Genomic DNA, 18,324 nt, shown 5'->3' with positions numbered 1-18,324 from the left:
TTTAAATATTTAGATCAGCACTTCCTAGTATTTCCCATTGAACACCAATCCTATTACTTGGCCAGGTCCATCTGGAAAATAGCGGATAAGTAGATATACTACAGGCCTGAGGTCTTGTACAAATTTTTTTTAAATTGAGGCCAAAGAAATAATACAGTGGTTAAGCTTCCCGCTTGAAATGAAGCCAACCCCAGTAGCACTGCACAGAGTGGCCCTCAAGCTTCCTAAGCATCACTTGGAAGCACAACCCTCTTAATTTTTAAATTGGTTTAAGATGGCATTTCCCAAAATTATGTATTTTGATTTCAGATCATGGCATATTTTGGGAAATGATGCCTTAGACATACAATTTTAAAAAAAAACAAACCAAGGCACAAAAGCTTTTAACAATTCACATATTTCTGAAAATACATCAAAGATTAGGCTTGCAAATTATGACACTATTACTAAAATGTTGAGGGATGTGGTTAAAGAGGGGACATTAACAGAATCTCTTTGCCAACTCAGACTATCTATAACTGTAAATTGTTTTATGAAGACTAAACATATCCATAATTTTAAAGTCATTGTCACTGTCATCCCGTTGCTCATTTAATTGGTCACTTTAAATCTCATCCATAGAAAAGGTCACTGTCATCCCGTTGCTCATCGATTTGTTCGAGCGGGCACCAGTAACGCCTCTCATTGTGAGACTTATTTGTTACTGTTTTTGGCATATCCAATACACCACGGGGAGCTTGCCAGGCTCTGCCATGTGGGCTCGATACTCACAGTAGCTTGCCGGGCTCTCCAAGAGGGGCGGAGGAATCGAACATGGGTCAGCCGCATGAAAGTATCTTTATATATATCTTTAATTATATCTGTGATTGTTTAGACTGTTCAAGCAAATATACCTTGACATAAATCTTACTTCTATTACTTTTTATTACACCATTTGTTAACTGCCCTTTTCTGAATTTTGTTTGTACCTGTTCTCTTCATGTTAACTTATGGAATTCCAGTATTCATATAATTCTCTCCTTGCCAACTCAGACTATCTGTAACTGTAAATTGTTTTATGAAGACCAAACATATCCATAATTTAAGTCACTGTCATCCCGTTATTCATCGATTTGCTCAAGCAGGCACAGTAACATCTCCATTTGTCCTAGCCCTGAGATTTTAGCAGCCTCTCTTTACTCGTCCTTCCCAACGGTGCCACATTGGAGGCTCTTTTAGGGCTAGGGGAATGAGACCCATCATTGTTACTGTTTTTGGCATATCAAATTATCTGAATTAGGTTATTGATAAGTAGGATATTCATCTAATTATCTGAATAATATTAAAAATCTTAGCAAAATGAAAATGGGAAAATGCACAGACCACCAAATAGCCGCAGTAGAATTCTGTATCAAAAACTTGACCTTGCGCCGCCCAGAGATGAACCGAGAGCCGCGGCACGAGAAGCAGAGCCTCCGCGCCTATTGACTGTGATCCTGAGGTCTCCTAACCCGTATTGGCACCAGAGCGGATGCTTGAGCCATGCATTTTGACTGTAAACTGAGCTACAACCTTGTGCAGCCCGGGGAGGGATTTTTTTTCCCTCTCCACCCCATTTTTCTGAGCGAAAATGGCGGCAGCGGCAGCAGCCACGCGGTGAGAGCCACCCTCTAAGACCCCTCCACCAGGAGGTAGGACTCTCTTTAGTGACGTAGCCTGTAGGTGGTCCTGGGAGGGGGGGTGTTCCCGGCGCGCCTTCCGCCCAGAGATGAACCGAGAGCCGCGGCACAAGAAACAGACCCTCCGTGCCTATTGACTGTGATCCTGAGGTCTCCTAACCCATTTTGGCACCAGAGCGGATTCTTGCAGCCATCCATTTTGACTGTGAACTGAGCTAAAATATTAGAAACCCAAAACCGCGCGGCCGCGCGGACTCAAAGTCTTCACTCTTACCAATGAAGAGAAATTATTAGATGATGCCTATCGGCAGGCCTGATTGTTGGGGAAAATTTCCAATCAATAATAGTGAGTTCTGTATGGAAATATGAAATGTACTCAATATATATAGAGAATAATGGGAATATCATTAGCTACTTAGATGGGGGGTGGGGTGGGAGGGGGGGTGTATTGGGGTTCTTGGTGGTGGAACCTGTGCACTAGTGAAGGGATGGTGGTTTAATCAGTATTTGACTGTGACTTAAACCTGAAAGCTTTGTATTTTTTTCTTGTTTTCACGGTGGTTCAATAAAATATTTCTTTAAAAAAAAAAAAGAAAGAAAAAAATAATAAAATAAAATAAATTAATTAAAAAAAAAAAACTTGACCTTGCAAACACTATCTTTTTAAAAAATATTCATGACATCTGGACTTCAGTGTTGTAATAACCTGTAAAAATAACTTTAAAAAATTTTATAGACTGCATTTCTGATTAGTTATCTGACAACAGTTTGTGATCTTATTAACAGGGGCATAACTGGCGCTACTCAGGTTACTCAGGAATCACTCGACGATGCTTGGGGGGTGCCAAGTGGGACGTCAGGAATCAAACCTAAGTCTGCCACTCGCACCGCAAGCATCTTTCCAGCTGTGCTATTACTCTGGCTCCCCGTTTCACGTGTAATTCTGATTCTGGAAACTTCTTTGCAAATTTATGTTAAGGTGGTAAAAAGAGCTGGGGAGATAGCTCAAAACAGTGTAAACCTTGCCTTGCAGTTGAGGGGGTCAGGATTTTATCCCCAGAAGCACACTGTCCTCTTACCACTGCTAGGGACACTCCCACACCCATGCCCCCAGCAATAAGCTGTGCACAGCAACTAAACACTGCTAAGATGTTTACCAACAACAAAAAGAGCATTATACTAATACTACTATTCCCAAAGTGTCTTTAGAAACTGATATAAGAACAAAGATGGTGGAGACAGTGGTGGAGGGAAGGTGACGGTGGGGGACTGGTGTTGGAATATTACAAATCATCACGAACAGCTCTGGGGAAAAATAAAGAACAAGGATGATATAGGACTAAGTATCTGAAGTGAATATATAAACCACTCAAGATGGGACAGTCATAGTTTCACCATTTTTAATGGAGTAGAAAAACAAAACAATTGTAACAAAAATTACTTTACAGTGCCAAAAGGCACCGTAAAGAATGGGTTTTCTTCAGTGGGAAGAAAGCAAATTCCTGCATATACCAAAGAGAAGCTACATCTTTCCCAGTGGGCGGGATCACAGGTTTACCTGATTAGCCCTGAGAAAATCTGTCTAAATAGTTAAATTAATATTTGATAATGCATATTTGCACTTTCAATCACTGATGGCTGTTATTAAATTATTATTAATAGGAGGGAAGTTTAATTTGATTAAGCGTAACATGTAACACAAAAATTATCATGTTTAAAAGAAAGCACTGTAGTATATTGCAAACCATTAGGTCAGTTATTTTGAACTACTGAAGAAATGAATATAAACATTTCTCATACACAATACAATACTAAGATAATTTTAGAAGACTTTTGAATTTTACCTATATATGTTTAAAAAAACATGTTAATATAAATGTGTTATGTTAAAAAAACATGTTGCCACTGAAGGTTGATTACAAGTTCTCTAAGGTATTGAATAAACCAACAATTAACAAGGGACCTGGTTGCCTTTCCGGTTTCTAGTATTTAAAAACAGGGACTAGGAACATGCCTCAGCAGTTGTGCATTTGCCTTATGAGTGAGAGGCCCTTGAAGAAGCACTGCAAAAGCAAACCAAGCCAAACCTAAAAGTAATGCTTTCACAGAAAAACAACAACTACATAAGTTACAAAGCCAATTTCATTAACTCATGTAGTTTAGCAAGAAAAAATGGTACATACTTTTCATGAAACAAACTTTTCATGAAACAAACAAATCTCAGATTAATTCCTATTTTATTGTTTTGTCAACAAGATTGACTTAAGCTTTATAACTAGTCAAGAATTAAAAGTGCATTACATACAGAATTCATTTGTCTTTAGGGTTTAATTTTTAAAAACTTAACAGCAAAGTAAAATATTAGAATAGTCAACGTACCAAAACATTGAAACAAAATAAAAATTCATTAAGACAATTTTGTTACCTTGCCTCATAATTAAAAAGTTAATTACTAAAAACATATATTTTGTTTTCAAATATGATTTAAATGCTGTTATTAATATCTTTAAAGCACTTTTAATGACAATGAAGCTAGTATTGATCTAAATACTAATATAAAGCTTTCTATGCAAAACTATATTTAATAATCTGAATTTTGAAAAGAATTTTGAATCTGACTTCATGCTAAAGATCCTGCTTAAATTTTAAATATTAAGAACACTGTGGTCTGAATATTTTAGTACAATCTTTTAAAGCTAGTAGTTAACAAAAATCAGGTAATTGGGGTATAATTTCCTTTAGATTCAAGTCAACTTCTCTTCACCCACTTTGTGCCCAAGGTGGGCACTCAATAACTGCTTAAAATATATTCTGCTTTAATAAAAATTTATTTGGTTTAGCATTTATGGTACTATAAACAAAATACCAAATGACTTTACATTGCAGTTAACACTATAATTAGCACAACTCATTTAGGGCCAATTTTTCAGTGATCAAAGTAAATGAAATAAATAAAAATGCAAAAATGTAGCCCCTTAAATCTGCGACAAATTAAAATTCAAGATCAGATCCCTGACTTAAATAACTACTCCCTGTCTTCCTGACACAATTATTTGCACATCTGGAAATGCTTCCCATAGAGTGTAATGGTTGTTTAAATTTTAATTTTTTAACAAATATTACTAAAGTCTTTTGAAATTGAAAAGTATCACTTACATTTTAAGTACATTAATTTAGATTTATGTACAAAAAGTAACCTCTAAATCTATAGACCCTTTCAGGGACAAATCCTTCACAAATCTTACCAACTGTATAGTCAGAGAATCTACAGCACAATTATTCTATGCTACAGGAGCATAAACTATTTCCTCATATAAAAAGTTTAGCTATAAAATCTGGGGGCTGTAGAGTTAATATAGTTGGTAAGGCAAGGTTCTGGCTTTGCACACAGCTGACCTTGGTGCCACCCTGCCACAAGTGATTTTTGAGCTCAGATCAAGGAGCAAGCCCTGAGTACAGACAAATGTGGTCACCAAAAACAACTGTAGTACTGTCCTCCTGTTGTTCATCCATTTGTTCAAGCGGGCACCAGTAATGTCTCCACTGAGATTTGTTGTTGTTGTTTTTGGCATACCGAATATGCCACGGGGAGCTTTCCAGGCTTTGCTGTGTGGGTGAGATATTCTCTGTAGCTTGCCGGGCTCTATGAGAGGGACAGAGGAATTGAATCCGGGTTGGCCGCATGCAAGGCAAATGGCCTACCCACTGTGCTCCAGCCCACCCAAAACAACATATATACATACACACACATATATATGTATACACACACATATAGTGTGTGTGTGTGTGTACCAAACAAAAGGGCAGGAGAAACAGGACCAGCAGGTTCAATTCTGGGTGCCACATGTGGCCCACCCAATCAATCCTTTGCCAGGATTGATCCCTGAGTACAAAGTAGGCCCTAAACACAGGTGGTTGTGGCCCCCACTCAAAAATAAAGTCTGAAGGCAGACCTGATTTAAGATTCGATACTGCAATCAAATTTTCAAATTAGGCAAGTAAGCCCACATTAAAAATCGTAGCGAGAGCAGCAAGATGTGAGAACATGTCACACCTATCAATACTTTCTTTAATCCGACTCTAAAGAATTAGAATTGAAGTTCAATGACCTCACTCAACCAATCCTTTCAAGCGGCAGAGTAATGTAAAATTCAAAAATTCTAGAAGAATTGACATACCATTTCCTCAAGTTACTGGGCTGCAGGCAAGGCAAGAGCATTAATGGCTGCACAAATCCTATGAACAGGACAGTTTATTGTTGCTGATGTGCTCGTTTACTTGGGACTTTTTCCTTACCTTGTATCTATAAACATGACTTCCTGATTAGTTAATATTAAAATGGTTAAAGACCAGTTCACTGAAACATGATGTTGAGGGTCTGCAGTTACTGCTCAATACAAAAATGGTCTTGTCACTATTTCTCATTAGAACACTAAACTTTGTGATCCTTATTGGTAATTTATGAATATCTTCTATTCATGCTTGAAAATGGCGATTCACACTTCCATCCGAGAGTATCTGTTGTCAAGGCGCTGCACATCCCCAGCCTTTCCTTTCCGGGGCCACCTGCTCCTTGCTGCCCGCTGTAGGCAGGCGCGGTGAGGCACAGAGAAATACTACGCACTCGGTCACCACCAGCACAGTGCCACAGCAAGTCTTCTCTGGGCACTCGGATAGGGCTTTCTCACACGTGCACAAACTGATAAGGGTGACCAAATTCACTAAGGAAACTTGTGCCGAGGCGCAGGCACAACTGTCAACTATCTCGGTGACCCACATGCTAAAGAGCAACCAGGTGCAGCTGGAGATGGGGCACAAACTCGGGGACTGAACCGCAAGCCGCGCGGAGATGCAGTTCGGAGATGCAGTTCGGCACCGGAGTGTATACATGCGGGTCAAAATCAACATGAATCCAAAACACACAAAAATGAGCTTCACGCACACACGCGACTGCTACAACTAGAGAAACACGTGAATCAAGTCATTTCTGCACCGCGGCCCCGCGTCTCCTCAGCGGAACCCGCTTCCTCACGCTCCAGCGACCTCCCGTCCGCTTACTTTTTCCTTCGGCTCGGCGGCCGTGGGGAAGCCGGGCTCCGCAGTGGGCGACCAGCCGCAAGTTCTCAGCCCCACAGCACACCGGCTGTACTGGGCAGACACTCCTCCCGCTACGTCAGCGCTCCGCTCTGGGACGCCGGCCGCCTCCCGCCCGAGCCTCCTGCGGGCCAGGGCCCGGCTTCCCGGGCCGTCTGGAGCCTGTCCCACACGCGCCCATGGGGCCCGGCACAGGCAAGCGAGAGCACGCTGCTGGACAGGCATGCGCGCGCACACGCGCACAACACACGCGGACACACACACATACACACGCACACGCAGGTGACAGTGGCCCGAGAGGGCATCGTCCCGAGCAGAGAAGCGCGGCACGTCACCGTCCATCCGCGTCGGGAGCCGGCGGGCGCCCCGAGCGGCGGCCCCTGAGGGGAGCCGCGGGGATCCCCGTGCGACCCCCGCCGCGCGCCGTCTCGCGGCGCGTCCTCGGGCGCACACGGCGCCGCGGCAGGGACCGGAGCGCGGCCCACGGCCGGCGCGTCCCCGCGGCGCCCGGTTCGCCAGCGCCCTCGGCCCAGGCCGTCGGCGCGCACCGGCCGCTCGCCTCCACAAAATGGGGCCGAGGCGGCGTCGGCGGCGTCCGCCATGGGCGCCGCCATTTTGTGAGCGGCGGCGGCGGCGCGGCAGGAGCCGGGCCCGTGTAATGGTTGAAGAGAACGGCCCCCTCCAGGGAATCCCCGGCGCGCGCGGTTACGTAAGGGGCCTGCGCGAGTGCGCCGCGACCCCTGGGCGCAGTGGGGGCAGGGCGCTGCTCCCGCCGGCCCGGCCCCGCCCCTCGGGCGGCGGCGGCCTCGCGCCGCGGCCCGGCCCGACCCCGCGCGGGCCCAACTTTGCTCGGGAAAGAAACGTTTCCTCGAGCGAGCACCGGAAGCGCGCTCCCCTCATTACATAATTTCTCCACAGCCAAACAAACGTTCCCATGGGAAACACCACCTGAGGGGGGAAAACCCTCCGGGTCGTGACTCGTCGGTGACCCTGGGCTGGCCAGCGACGCGGTCCGGAGTGGCATCCCGACACGGGGCTAAGGCGGCCGGGCGGCGGGCACCGGCCTCCCCGGGCCGCCCTCGGGCGGGAGCGAACGCCGGCAGGATAAAGGCCTCCTGCTCGCTCGCGGCCGTCAGGAGCGGCCGTCGGGAGCGCCGGTGCCGCCCGGCTCAAACGGCTGTTGGCAGCGCGCGAGCGGCCGGCCCGGCGTGCCCACCGCGGCAACGCGGAAGCGCCGACTTGGCCGAAGTTAGTTGGTGGGGCCGGGGGGCCGGGCTCGGGCGCCGCCTCCGCCCGGCCCGGGCAGCCGGTAGCGGCCGTTTCCCCGCCGCCCCTGGCCGGCTTTGTGTGCGTGCGCCGAGCCGGCACTTTGCAGACGAGCCCTGCGCGCGAGCCGAGCCTATTGTTCCCCGCGAGGCGCCGCCGGGGCGCGCGGGAGGCGCAGTGCCGCGGCCGGCCTTCGGGGGGCGCTGTGCGGCGGCCGCGGCGGCGCGGCGGAGCCTCGGGCCCGGTGACGCCCCGGCCGCCTGGCCGAGGCCGCGCGTGGCGGAGTGCGGGGCCCCGCGGCGCCGCGCCCGGAACACACGCTGTCGGCCCGCTCGCCACAAACCACCACACACCGCCGCCCTCCCCGCCCCCACCCGCCGCCCGCCGCCCGCCGCCCGCCGCCGCCCCCGGCCTCGGCCGCCCGCCCGCCGGCCCCTCCGCGGCGGCTCGCCCGGCCCCGGCCGCCCGCCCGCCGCCGCCCGCGCGCCCCCGCAGCAGCACCATGTTGAATCGCGGCCCCGGGCCCAGCCGCCAGGGCCGGCGGCGCTGAGGCGCGGGAGCCGGGCCGCGGGGACCAGAGGCCGCGGGGACCAGAGGCCGCGCCGGGCGCCCGCCGGCCCGCGGCCCGCGCCCACCCGCCGCCCGCCGCCCGCCGCGCGCGGGGCCCTTTCAACTTTCCGAGAGAGCCCCCTCCCGCCGGGCCTCCGCGCCGCCGGGCCTCCGCGCCCTCTTCCCTCCTCCTCCTCCTCCCCCTCCCTCCCGCCCGCCCTGCGCCGCCGCCGCCGCCGCCGCCGCCGCCGCCGCCGCCGCCGCCGCCAGCGCCGGCCCATGACTGCGCCCCGCCGCCGCCGGCCGCGGAATGGGCTCGGGGCGCTGCTAGGGCGCGCAGGGAGCGGGGGCCGCTGCTGAGACTCGCCTCGCCTCGCACAGCGCACGATGGCCAGCGCGCCGGGGAAGGCGCCGCCGGACGAGCGGAGGAAGGGGCTCGCGTTCCTGGACGAGCTGCGGCAGTTCCACCTCAGCCGCGGGTGAGCGGGCCGGCCGGGGCGGCGCGGGGCGCGGGGCGGCGGGGCGCTGACAGCGCTGTGTGCCCGCAGGTCGCCGTTCCGGAAGGTGCCCGCGGTGGGCGGCCGGGAGCTGGACCTGCACGGGCTCTACACCCGCGTCACTACTTTGGGCGGCTTCGCCAAGGTGAGTGAAGTTTGCGAGGGCCCCGCCGCCGGCCCCGCGCAAAGTCTCGGCGGACCCGCGGGGCGCGGGCCGGGGGGCGCGGGCGGGGGCCGGCGCGGGCGCGGCGGCGGCGGCGGCGGCGGCGGCGGCCCGGCTGCCCTCGGCCTGCTGCGGGCGCGGGCGCGGCGCGGCGGGGGGCGCGGGGGGCGCGCGGGGCCGGGGCCGGGGCCGCCGGCAGGGTGGGCGCGCGGCGCGGGGGGCGCCGGCCGAGCCCCGCGCCCGCCGCCGCCGCCGCCGCCGCCGCCGCCGCCGTCGCGCTAGCGCGGGCGGAGACTCGGCTCGCGCGGACTCGCGGGGCAGTTTGGTGCGAGTCGGGGCGGCGCGGCGGGTCCCGCACCGGCGCGGGCGCGGGGCGGGCCGCGGGGGGCGCGGGCGGGGGCCGGCCCGGCGCTAACAAAAGAAAGCAGGACCCGGCTCCCAATAGCCATCTTGGGCTGCGCGGCTCGGCGGGAGCGCTAGGCCGCGCGCGGGCCTAGACCGGGCCCGGCGGCCCCCCGGCCCGCGCCGCCCCCGCCGCCCCCCGCCGCCCCTTGAACTTTCCGCCGGCCTCTGTCCCCGAGTGGGAGCGGGCCGGGCCGGGCCGGGCCGGGCCGGGCCGGGCTGGCCATTGTCCGGCCCAGAAACAAAACAAGCCCGCACCCTGCCGCCCCCCCCCCCCCCCCCCCGCCGGACAAGTGCAGGCCGGGCCGGCCGGGGGTCCCGCGCCCTCGCCCCGCCCGACGTGGCTGTGCTCCGCAGGTCTCCGAGAAGAACCAGTGGGCCGAGATCGTGGAGGAGTTCAACTTTCCCCGGAGTTGCTCCAACGCGGCCTTCGCTCTCAAGCAGTATTACTTGCGGTGAGTGGGCCCTGAGCTGGGCCCCCCAACACACACACACACACACACACACACACACACACACACACACACACACACACACACACACACACACACACACACACACACACACACACACACACACACACACACACACGGCTCGGTGCGGGCCCATCGGGTCGGAGTGGGAACTTTCCTCCTGCTCACACTGTTGCCTGCCTCGCAGGTACACACACACACACACACACAGCTCGGTGCGGGCCCATCGGGTCGGAGTGGGAACTTTCCTCGTGCTCACACTGTTGCCTGCCTCGCAGGTACACACACACACACACACACACACACAACTCGGTGCGGGCCCATCGGGTCGGAGTGGGAACTTTCCTCCTGCTCACACTGTTGCCTGCCTCGCAGGTGACACCCGCCTCCCGCCCGGCAGGCTCTGCTGTGACATTGTTATCGGTGGCCTGCTGTCCGGGCACGGGAAGGGGTGCGAGCCAGTTAGCGTGCTTAAGGAAACTTTGTATCCCCTGGGAGACTTTTATTATTGCTTTGGAAACTCCTTTGCCTTTTCCAATTTTGACTCAAAAAATGCTGTGTGGGAGTGACACTGTAGTCCCTCAGTGGACTCGGCCCTGCACCTGGTACTGTAGGGGCCAGGGTTGTGTTTAGGAATATAAACGTGTGTGTGGAGCGTTGAGATTGCTTTCTTTAGCAGCGTAATGCTGAACTGGAATGCTAGGACCTGCCCTTTCTGATTCTCTCCTTTGACGTTTTGACAAAGCGATTGTTTTGTTTGTATGTCACACCGTTTAAATCTTGGTTCAACTTTGTTTTTTTCTCCTAGGAATATTTTCATTTATCGGGGTATGTTTTATCGTCAGTGTTTACTTACCCGTAATGGGTCTTCAGTTGGTTGTTGTTTTTTAAAGCTAGAATGATGCTCTCACTGCTTTTTGGGTAATACGGAGTAGCCTTTTTGTAGGAAGTGTAGTTTCTGTGTAACTGAAGTTTGACGTTGGTCGTTGCTGTACACGCAGTCTCCAAGTCGAATAGTCTGTGTGATGTTTAGTATTCTGAAATAGGAAATGCAGTAATTGCACTTTCCATTGTGGCTGTACTTTCTATTGGCTTATCTTAGATTGACTTCAGGCTCTCGGAGCTAACGCCAGTCACAAAACTTTGTGGAATAGTTATTGAAAAACACAGAAGTCTAGAAATATTAAGTACAATCATCTCTTTCGTTGTTATCACGTGTGCTAGTGAGTTTTCAAATAAAGGACTTTATACGAGAGTAAATAAAACCTCAAAATCTTGCTTTAAGTAATGTGATGAGAAGTAGAGAATTTTTTATATATGGTGACATTCACTAGCTGATTTACATTTACAATATTGAGAAGAATATTGTTAAAAATACTTTGTGGTTTTCTGGCAATCAGTTTGACAATTTCAACCTCACACTTTTAAAATTAGACATTTTAAAGTTATTCCTGATGCTGGACTGACTGAAATTTACTAGCCAAAGTTAATGAATGATACCGTTCAAGAGATACTTATTCTTAAGAATTTAGATTCATATTAACAGGGTTTTAGCACACAAAAAATGTCTAGACGCCAATTTTTAAGAAAAGTTACAAAAATCATTTGTGATTTCTTTCTTGAGATTATCCTTATCCTTGGATTATAAATCCAGCTACTGTTTTTAACTGTATAGGTTCAGGGCATTTGCAGCTCTATTTACATTGTTCTTTGATCAATTTGAGTTTTATGCTCTTTTATTAGAGGTTACTTTTTGAACTGTGTCTTAGTTAAACTTGTTTTTCCTCATTAGATGTCACTCTCCAGTTTTGTTTTTATAGAGTTGTAGCTAGGCTACTAAGAAAAAAGTTGAAGCATTTGTTTTGGAAAGTAAAACCACGTGAAGATTTGCATGGCTTGTAAAGAAATACAAAAGAAATATACTGGTCAAAAATTGGATATTACCAACCTTGAAAAGAAATTTTTTCCCATAGTGGTGTAATAGTAAGTAGCTAGAGGATATTTATTATGCTGGGTTTTACACCTTCTTTTGAAAAAATCTTACCTGGCAATACAAATGCCATGCTTTCACAGTAATTCTGTAACTTAATCATGAAAGTGCTTCTTCATAGTAAAAAGTAGTAATAAGTAGCTTTCTAACTTCCCTGGAGAAATAGTAATTTGAACACCATGGTTTTTGATGAGAAGATGTAATGTGTTTTATGAATCATAGATGGAATAATTTTTTAAATATACATTGGTTTTTCATTTGCCTCATACCACTGATATATATGTTAGCTTACATTTACTCTATATATTTAATATTTGCTGGCATAATTCTGTAATTTCATTGTTTGATGGGTAACTCTTGGCCTAGTGTTTTGTGATATATTAATATTACAGACATAAATAAAGGAAAGCAAACAAATATGCTGGCGCGGTATATATAGTCATACACTTTACTGTTTGTTTTGCTACAAACATGGACAGTCATTGAATGTAGACTTGAGTATTATGTTCTATCAAAAAGGTTGTTTTTACTATATCAAATATACTTAACTGCAACATTTCACGGTTTGAAATTGGAAATAAAATTGGTAAGTTGTTTTATCATTGACATTTAAGCTTAAAAATATTAAGTGCCTTCTGATCGATTCCTTGGATGTGCATCTTAATATGTTCTACAAATGTGTTATTATAATGTACGTATAAGTACGAGAGGATATGGTATAATTTCCTACATTTTACAAGTGGAGAAACTGAGTCCCAAAAGAACCTATGTATTAAGTTGAAGGGCACATATTAATTGAAAAGCAATAGTGTTTGTGACATGTTCAGTAATAATTCATCAATCTAATACTTATTCAGTTGGTCACAAATAATTTTTGGTTGGGGGGACGCCGTATCTGGTAGTGCTCAGGACTTTCTCTTTTTTTCTGTGCTTAGGGATCATTCGAAAGGGACTCAGGACCGTATAGGGTGCCAGGGATCGAACCTGTGTTGGCCTCGGGTGCAAGGCAAATGCCCTACCTGCTGCATTATCACTCCAGCGGCCACAGGGCACAAAGAATTATGAGAAATTTAAATATTTTTGAGAATTGCATATAGTTAAATTTATGCCAGTTTAAATTTATCCAGCAAGTTTCATGTTTTACTCAGTGAATTTTTTGTTTTTGTTCCTAAGATTAGGGGACAATTTGTTAAGTCATTTCTCTTAAGAATTGAAAGCCTTTGTACGAAGAGTAGGTAAATATTTCAAAACTTAGTTGTGAAGAACTCTGGCTAGCCAATGGAATAGCTATAATCAAGGTTAGTGTGATGGTTTTGTTAAAAATTTGATTGGAGGATGGAATTGCAGTATCTTGGAATTTAAAAATGTGTGCAGAGCTATGTCAGTGGTTTTCTTCCAGTAATACTTTTTTTTAAAAAAATATTATTTACCTTTAGTTCACTGTTGAGTTGCTTTCACCAAAATGAATTTTTCATTGCATTGTGATCATTTTTTCTTTTTTAAACTTTTAGGTAATCCTTAAATTATATCTATAGAGTTTACGTTTCAGTTACATTGAATAACTCTACTCATGTGTTCTGTAGTTAGTGCCTACTGTGTGGCTCACTTTTTGTTTTAATACACTTTTATGAATAATCTGTGGTTGAATTTCAAGAAAACTTCAAAATTGTAATTAAGTAAAGTAACACATTGAGTTTGTGAATTGTTAGAAATGGCCTTATTCAAGGAGGGAAAATAAAAGTAGTATGGTGACTGAAGATCAGTTGTGTCCAAATTAGCTACTCATCTAATTTTGTAAACTCTCAATTTTACATTTTTTAAATAACTCTGATTTTGATAGCTCCTAAAAAAGGACATCCAGACTTGCAGAAAGGAAGAGTAGAAAATAGAAACAACGGAAAGCCTGACCGAAGCTTAGCTAGGTTGGGTCATGTCTTAGCAGGTTTGTTTGTTTGTTTGTTTGTTTGTTTGTTTGTTTGTTTTTGGAGGCTGCTCCTGACTCTGCTTTGGGGTTGCTCCAGATTTCTAGGCATCATGCAGTATTGGGTATTGAACCCAGGCCTCCTGCATGCCAAGCATGTGCCCGCACTGTTGGGCAGATCATCTCTCCAGCTATTGCTGTATCTTATAAAGTCTTAAGTCTATCTCCAAATAGGATCTGCCTTTGTAAGATCGTTTACTAAAGATACAAATTTACTGAAGATAAAAATTCCACTGGGGATATGGACTAAGAATTTAATTCTCAAAATGTTTTTGTCTGTTATTGCATTTATATTTTTTTACTTAGCTGCCTAATTAGGAGCACTTGTGTAATTCTACCTCCACTGTATTTCAGACTGAGTTGATTGTATGTGTATCTCCTATAAAACTCTGATAGATAAATATCTCATTATTAAGGGTTTTTTGCATTCCCAAATAAGAATATTGGAAGTTAGAGAAGGATGGGAGTTTTAGTCAGTTCATTAAAATTTATGTGGACTAGTGAGCCAATGATCAGTACAGGTTGAGTGAAGTATTCAGGTATTTAGGTGTTTATGTAAAATATTTATAGAGTTTTTGTTCTTATATATTATTATATGCTACATGTTATATAATATATTACATGTATGTGCAACTGTATTATATACCAGAGTGGCATATACTGTACTTAAAGTTTACTGGTAAAAATGTAGTTTGCTGAGTTGGGAATTTGAGGACTTTGGGCAAGGGGAGATTCTGTCTCTGATCTCTTACCACCACCACGTTCTTTGGTATTCAAGATTAATGAGAAATTTCCGATTTGTGCTGTATGAAACATAGTATTTATTCCTCAAATGTTTCCTTGAAAAGCAGACCAAATGAATTTGAGCACTAAAGCTAATAAATTTGCGTTTACTTTATTGCAGTAATCTTAGAGATTTTGTTAATATGTATTGTGAATCTGTAGATAAATTTGGGAAATGTCACTTACCTCCTCCCTCCACTCATATCACAGGAGTATGTGTGAAACTCCATGTCTGAGGGAAATTCTCTGGAGCCCAGTTTAGGATAGATACTGAGATCTAAAAGAAGGGGTGAGGGAGGGCTAGGACTGTAAGTTCAGCAGTCCAGCACTTCATGCTTTCCGAACAACACACACACACACACACACATACACACACACACACACACACACACAGAGGGTTAAGAAGGAAAAAATTAGAAAACAATGAGGAAAATGAAAACTGAAATAATGCCTATTTTAATCAAGATATATAAATACATATTAACTATAAACAGAATCAAGTAATTGTTTTGAACCTGTTTGTAAATTTTTTTTTTTTTTTTTTTTTTTTTTTTTTTTTTGCTTTTTTTGGGTCACACCCGGCGATGCACAGGGGTTACTCCTGGCTCTGCACTCAGGAATTACCCCTGGCCGTGCTCAGGGGACCATATGGGATGCTGGGATTTGAACCCGGGTCGGCCGCGTGCAAGGCAAACGCCCTACCCGCTGTGCTATCTCTCCAGCCCCCTGTTTGTAAATTTTTATCACAGCTGTATAAATTATATTGTTAAGGATTGCTAAATGGTTTAAATAGGGAAATGTTAAAATTAGTGTATTTACTGCCAGGAAAAGCAAGGCGAAGAGGGACTGGAGATACAGCACAGCGGGTAGGGCATTTGCCCTGCATGCGGCCAACCTGAGTTCGATTCCCAGCATCCATATGGTCCCCTGAGCACCGCCAGGGATAATTCCTGAGTGCAGAGCCAGGAGTAACCCTTGTGCACCGCCAGGTGTTGACCCAAAAAGGGAAAAAAAAAAAAGAAAGGCGAAGAATAATTGTCATCCAAATAGGAAAAAAGTTGAACTTGTAAGATAAGCAGTGGCCTTTGTTGATTCAGAAAAATCAACAATATGAAAGATGTCCATATAGATGCACAAGTGTATTTTTTTCTGTAGTTTAAACAGTAATGTGACAAAACACAAAATAGATATGTATGGCCATGAAAAAGACTTTTAAGACTGTGGCAATTATTCATATATTGGCAGGGTTTATTTTTTTAACAGCAAAATAATTTAGTTTAGCCTTTTAGCTTACAGTTTTTACTTGAACCAGGAGCCTCAGAAGCCCCCCAGAGGCAAATAAATAAGCTTTATTTCCCCTGTCCTCTATGATTTTAACTTGAAGTTTTTTCTTAGCAGGGTATTTTTATTGAAAATAAATTTTTTTTTTCACTTTGTCTAAATAAGCCTTCAGTATGTAACAGCATCATTCATCACGTGGTTTTGTACTGTCATAATTACTTTTGTGGACATGCGATGATAGACCTGTCAAAGTTCTGTGCAGATATTTCTCGACTTATCGTGGGGCTTATGTTGTGGGTTGAAAAGACCAAGAAGTCAGAAATGTTGACTGAAGTTGCTCTTGCTGCTCGCATCACAAGAGTGTATTGTTTACCCTAGTTTGTACTGAATGCCTGTTGCTTTTACATCATCATAAAGTCAAAAAATAGTAAGCTGAGCCATTGTAACTCAGGCACATCTGTATCTGCCGGTTCTATGACTTTAAGTACTGAGAAGTCATATCATAAAGTGTGGATATTAGGGAAGGCAGATTAGAAGCAGATAATGGTCTTAGTAACATACTTGCTTGAATTAAGAATGAAGATGTTAGGTGCTGAAGAGATACTATTGGGTTAGGCCCCTTGCTTTGTACGAGACCAATCCTAGTTTGATTTCTAGCGCCCCGCATGTTCCCCTGAATATTTCTGAGTGTGCCTTGAATAAAAAGCCAAGAGTAAGCTCTGAGTACAACTGGGTGTGCCCCCCCCAAAAAACCCATTTTTTTAAAATGGAGATGTTAGGGTTAAAGATTATTTAAATATTTGATGGCTTGCTATCTCATACAGCTTTTATGAAAAGCAGTAGTATTGAATTTAAAATAATTGTAAATGACCTTGTTAGGTTAATTATCCATAGTAGAGCTGAGAAAATAGGCAGGTTGATTCTGTTTATTTAGAGTACATAAAAATTCCTTTTATGCTTATTTTTTTTATTGGTTACCTGTCATAAAACTGATTTGTTTACTTAGGAAATAAAATTTTTGTGGGGGACCTAGAGATGGTGTAACTCTCCCATAACACCGTAACATTCAGATTATCTGTGATTTTTGTTAAGGATATTCCCCCCCCCCCCACACACACACACACTTGATTGTGGAGGTGCTTTTACTCTTGACTCTGTGCTCTGCAATCATTCCCAGAGGTGCTTGGGTGCCTTGTGTCGCGCCATAAAGTGCTGCAAGGATTGTATTTGTTTCTGTTGTGTGCAAGACAAGAAATTTACCCACTGTACTATCTGGCCTCATTAATTTTATTGTTTAAGATATTAACATATAAGAACTATGTTACTGAAAGAAATTGTGGGGTTTTTTGTTTGTTTGTTTTGGGGCCACATCCAGTGGTGTTTGGGGCCTACTCTTGGTTCTGTGCTCAGGGATCACTGGGTGGGCTTTTGGGACCATCTGGGGTGTCCGGGATTGAACTCACAAATCCACCCTCCTGCATTATCATCACTTCGACCCAAGAAATTGTGTTTTGAAACTGAAATTTTACTTGTATTTGAATAAATATTGTGTATATATTATGTTGTGAAGTGCAAATTAATTAATCATGTAGGATAAATTCCCCTGACTTAGTATGTTGCGATAACCTATTGTTGGAACAGAAATCACTTGGCAATTTTTAGGAATAGCATCATATTTTAAATAGTTGTTCTCAAATAATAGATCTGTAGTTCCAGTAACATTTGAGTCAGTGTTTGCAAGGCCCACCATTAACTTAACTATAAATGAATTTTGTGGTGGGGCCTGGGAAGAATTTGTTGTTCATCTCTTAAAATTTCCCTTTTCCTTTCTTTTCCTTATGTCATTGGCTTGTTGAAGTCATGGGATCATTTGTTATTTTGAGTGTCCAAATTCTGAATTTGATTCATCACTTCCTTTTAGTATCAATTAGCCAGTTTCTCTGACACCTGCTATAATTTCATGAAAACAATTATTTGCAGTCACATGCTCTATCACTAAGCTATTCTCCACAATGCTTTTATATCTAAAGGTTCAATATTCAAGCTCAGTATGAGACATATTCAGTAAGTAGTGCTGTGTTTGTCAGAGTATGAAGTATGCTATGTGGTATCATCCCATTTTAGTGATACTTAGATTGATTTGTGGTTTTAGTTATCAATAGTCTGAAGTGGTGCCCAGATGATTCT

General features: G+C 45.7%; 2 protein-coding genes across 3 annotated transcripts in view; one reads left to right on the top strand and one right to left on the bottom strand.

Annotated features, from left to right (window-relative positions):
* Positions 1-2,388: 2,388 nt before the first annotated feature.
* Positions 2,389-8,166, bottom strand: LOC129406125 (caskin-2-like). 2 transcript variants are annotated; one of them, XM_055144132.1, is made up of 2 exons: positions 5,837-8,166; positions 2,389-5,301 (listed from the first exon to the last, which is right to left on the bottom strand). In XM_055144132.1, exon 1 carries the CDS (start codon positions 7,774-7,776, stop codon positions 7,084-7,086), a length of 693 nt encoding a protein of 230 aa, XP_055000107.1. In that variant the 5' UTR covers positions 7,777-8,166; the 3' UTR covers positions 2,389-5,301; positions 5,837-7,083. The 2 variants fall into 2 exon arrangements, with proteins under 2 accessions (XP_055000107.1, XP_055000108.1); XM_055144133.1 differs by having other exon boundaries at positions 5,955-8,166.
* Positions 8,167-8,833: 667 nt separating this feature from the next.
* The window catches only part of ARID2 (AT-rich interaction domain 2), a 164,441-nt gene continuing 154,950 nt past the window's right edge, over positions 8,834-18,324 (top strand). The window contains exons 1-3 of the mRNA XM_055141422.1: positions 8,834-9,046; positions 9,116-9,209; positions 9,987-10,084. Coding sequence (XP_054997397.1) covers positions 8,955-9,046; positions 9,116-9,209; positions 9,987-10,084 — 284 coding nt within the window. The 5' untranslated portion in view covers positions 8,834-8,954. The remainder of the gene's footprint in view (positions 9,047-9,115; positions 9,210-9,986; positions 10,085-18,324) is intronic.

Source organism: Sorex araneus, chromosome 6, assembly GCF_027595985.1.
Source record: "Sorex araneus isolate mSorAra2 chromosome 6, mSorAra2.pri, whole genome shotgun sequence".
In the NCBI taxonomy this organism is placed as follows: domain Eukaryota; kingdom Metazoa; phylum Chordata; class Mammalia; order Eulipotyphla; family Soricidae; genus Sorex; species Sorex araneus.
This window is presented reverse-complemented; position numbering and strand designations above follow the sequence as displayed.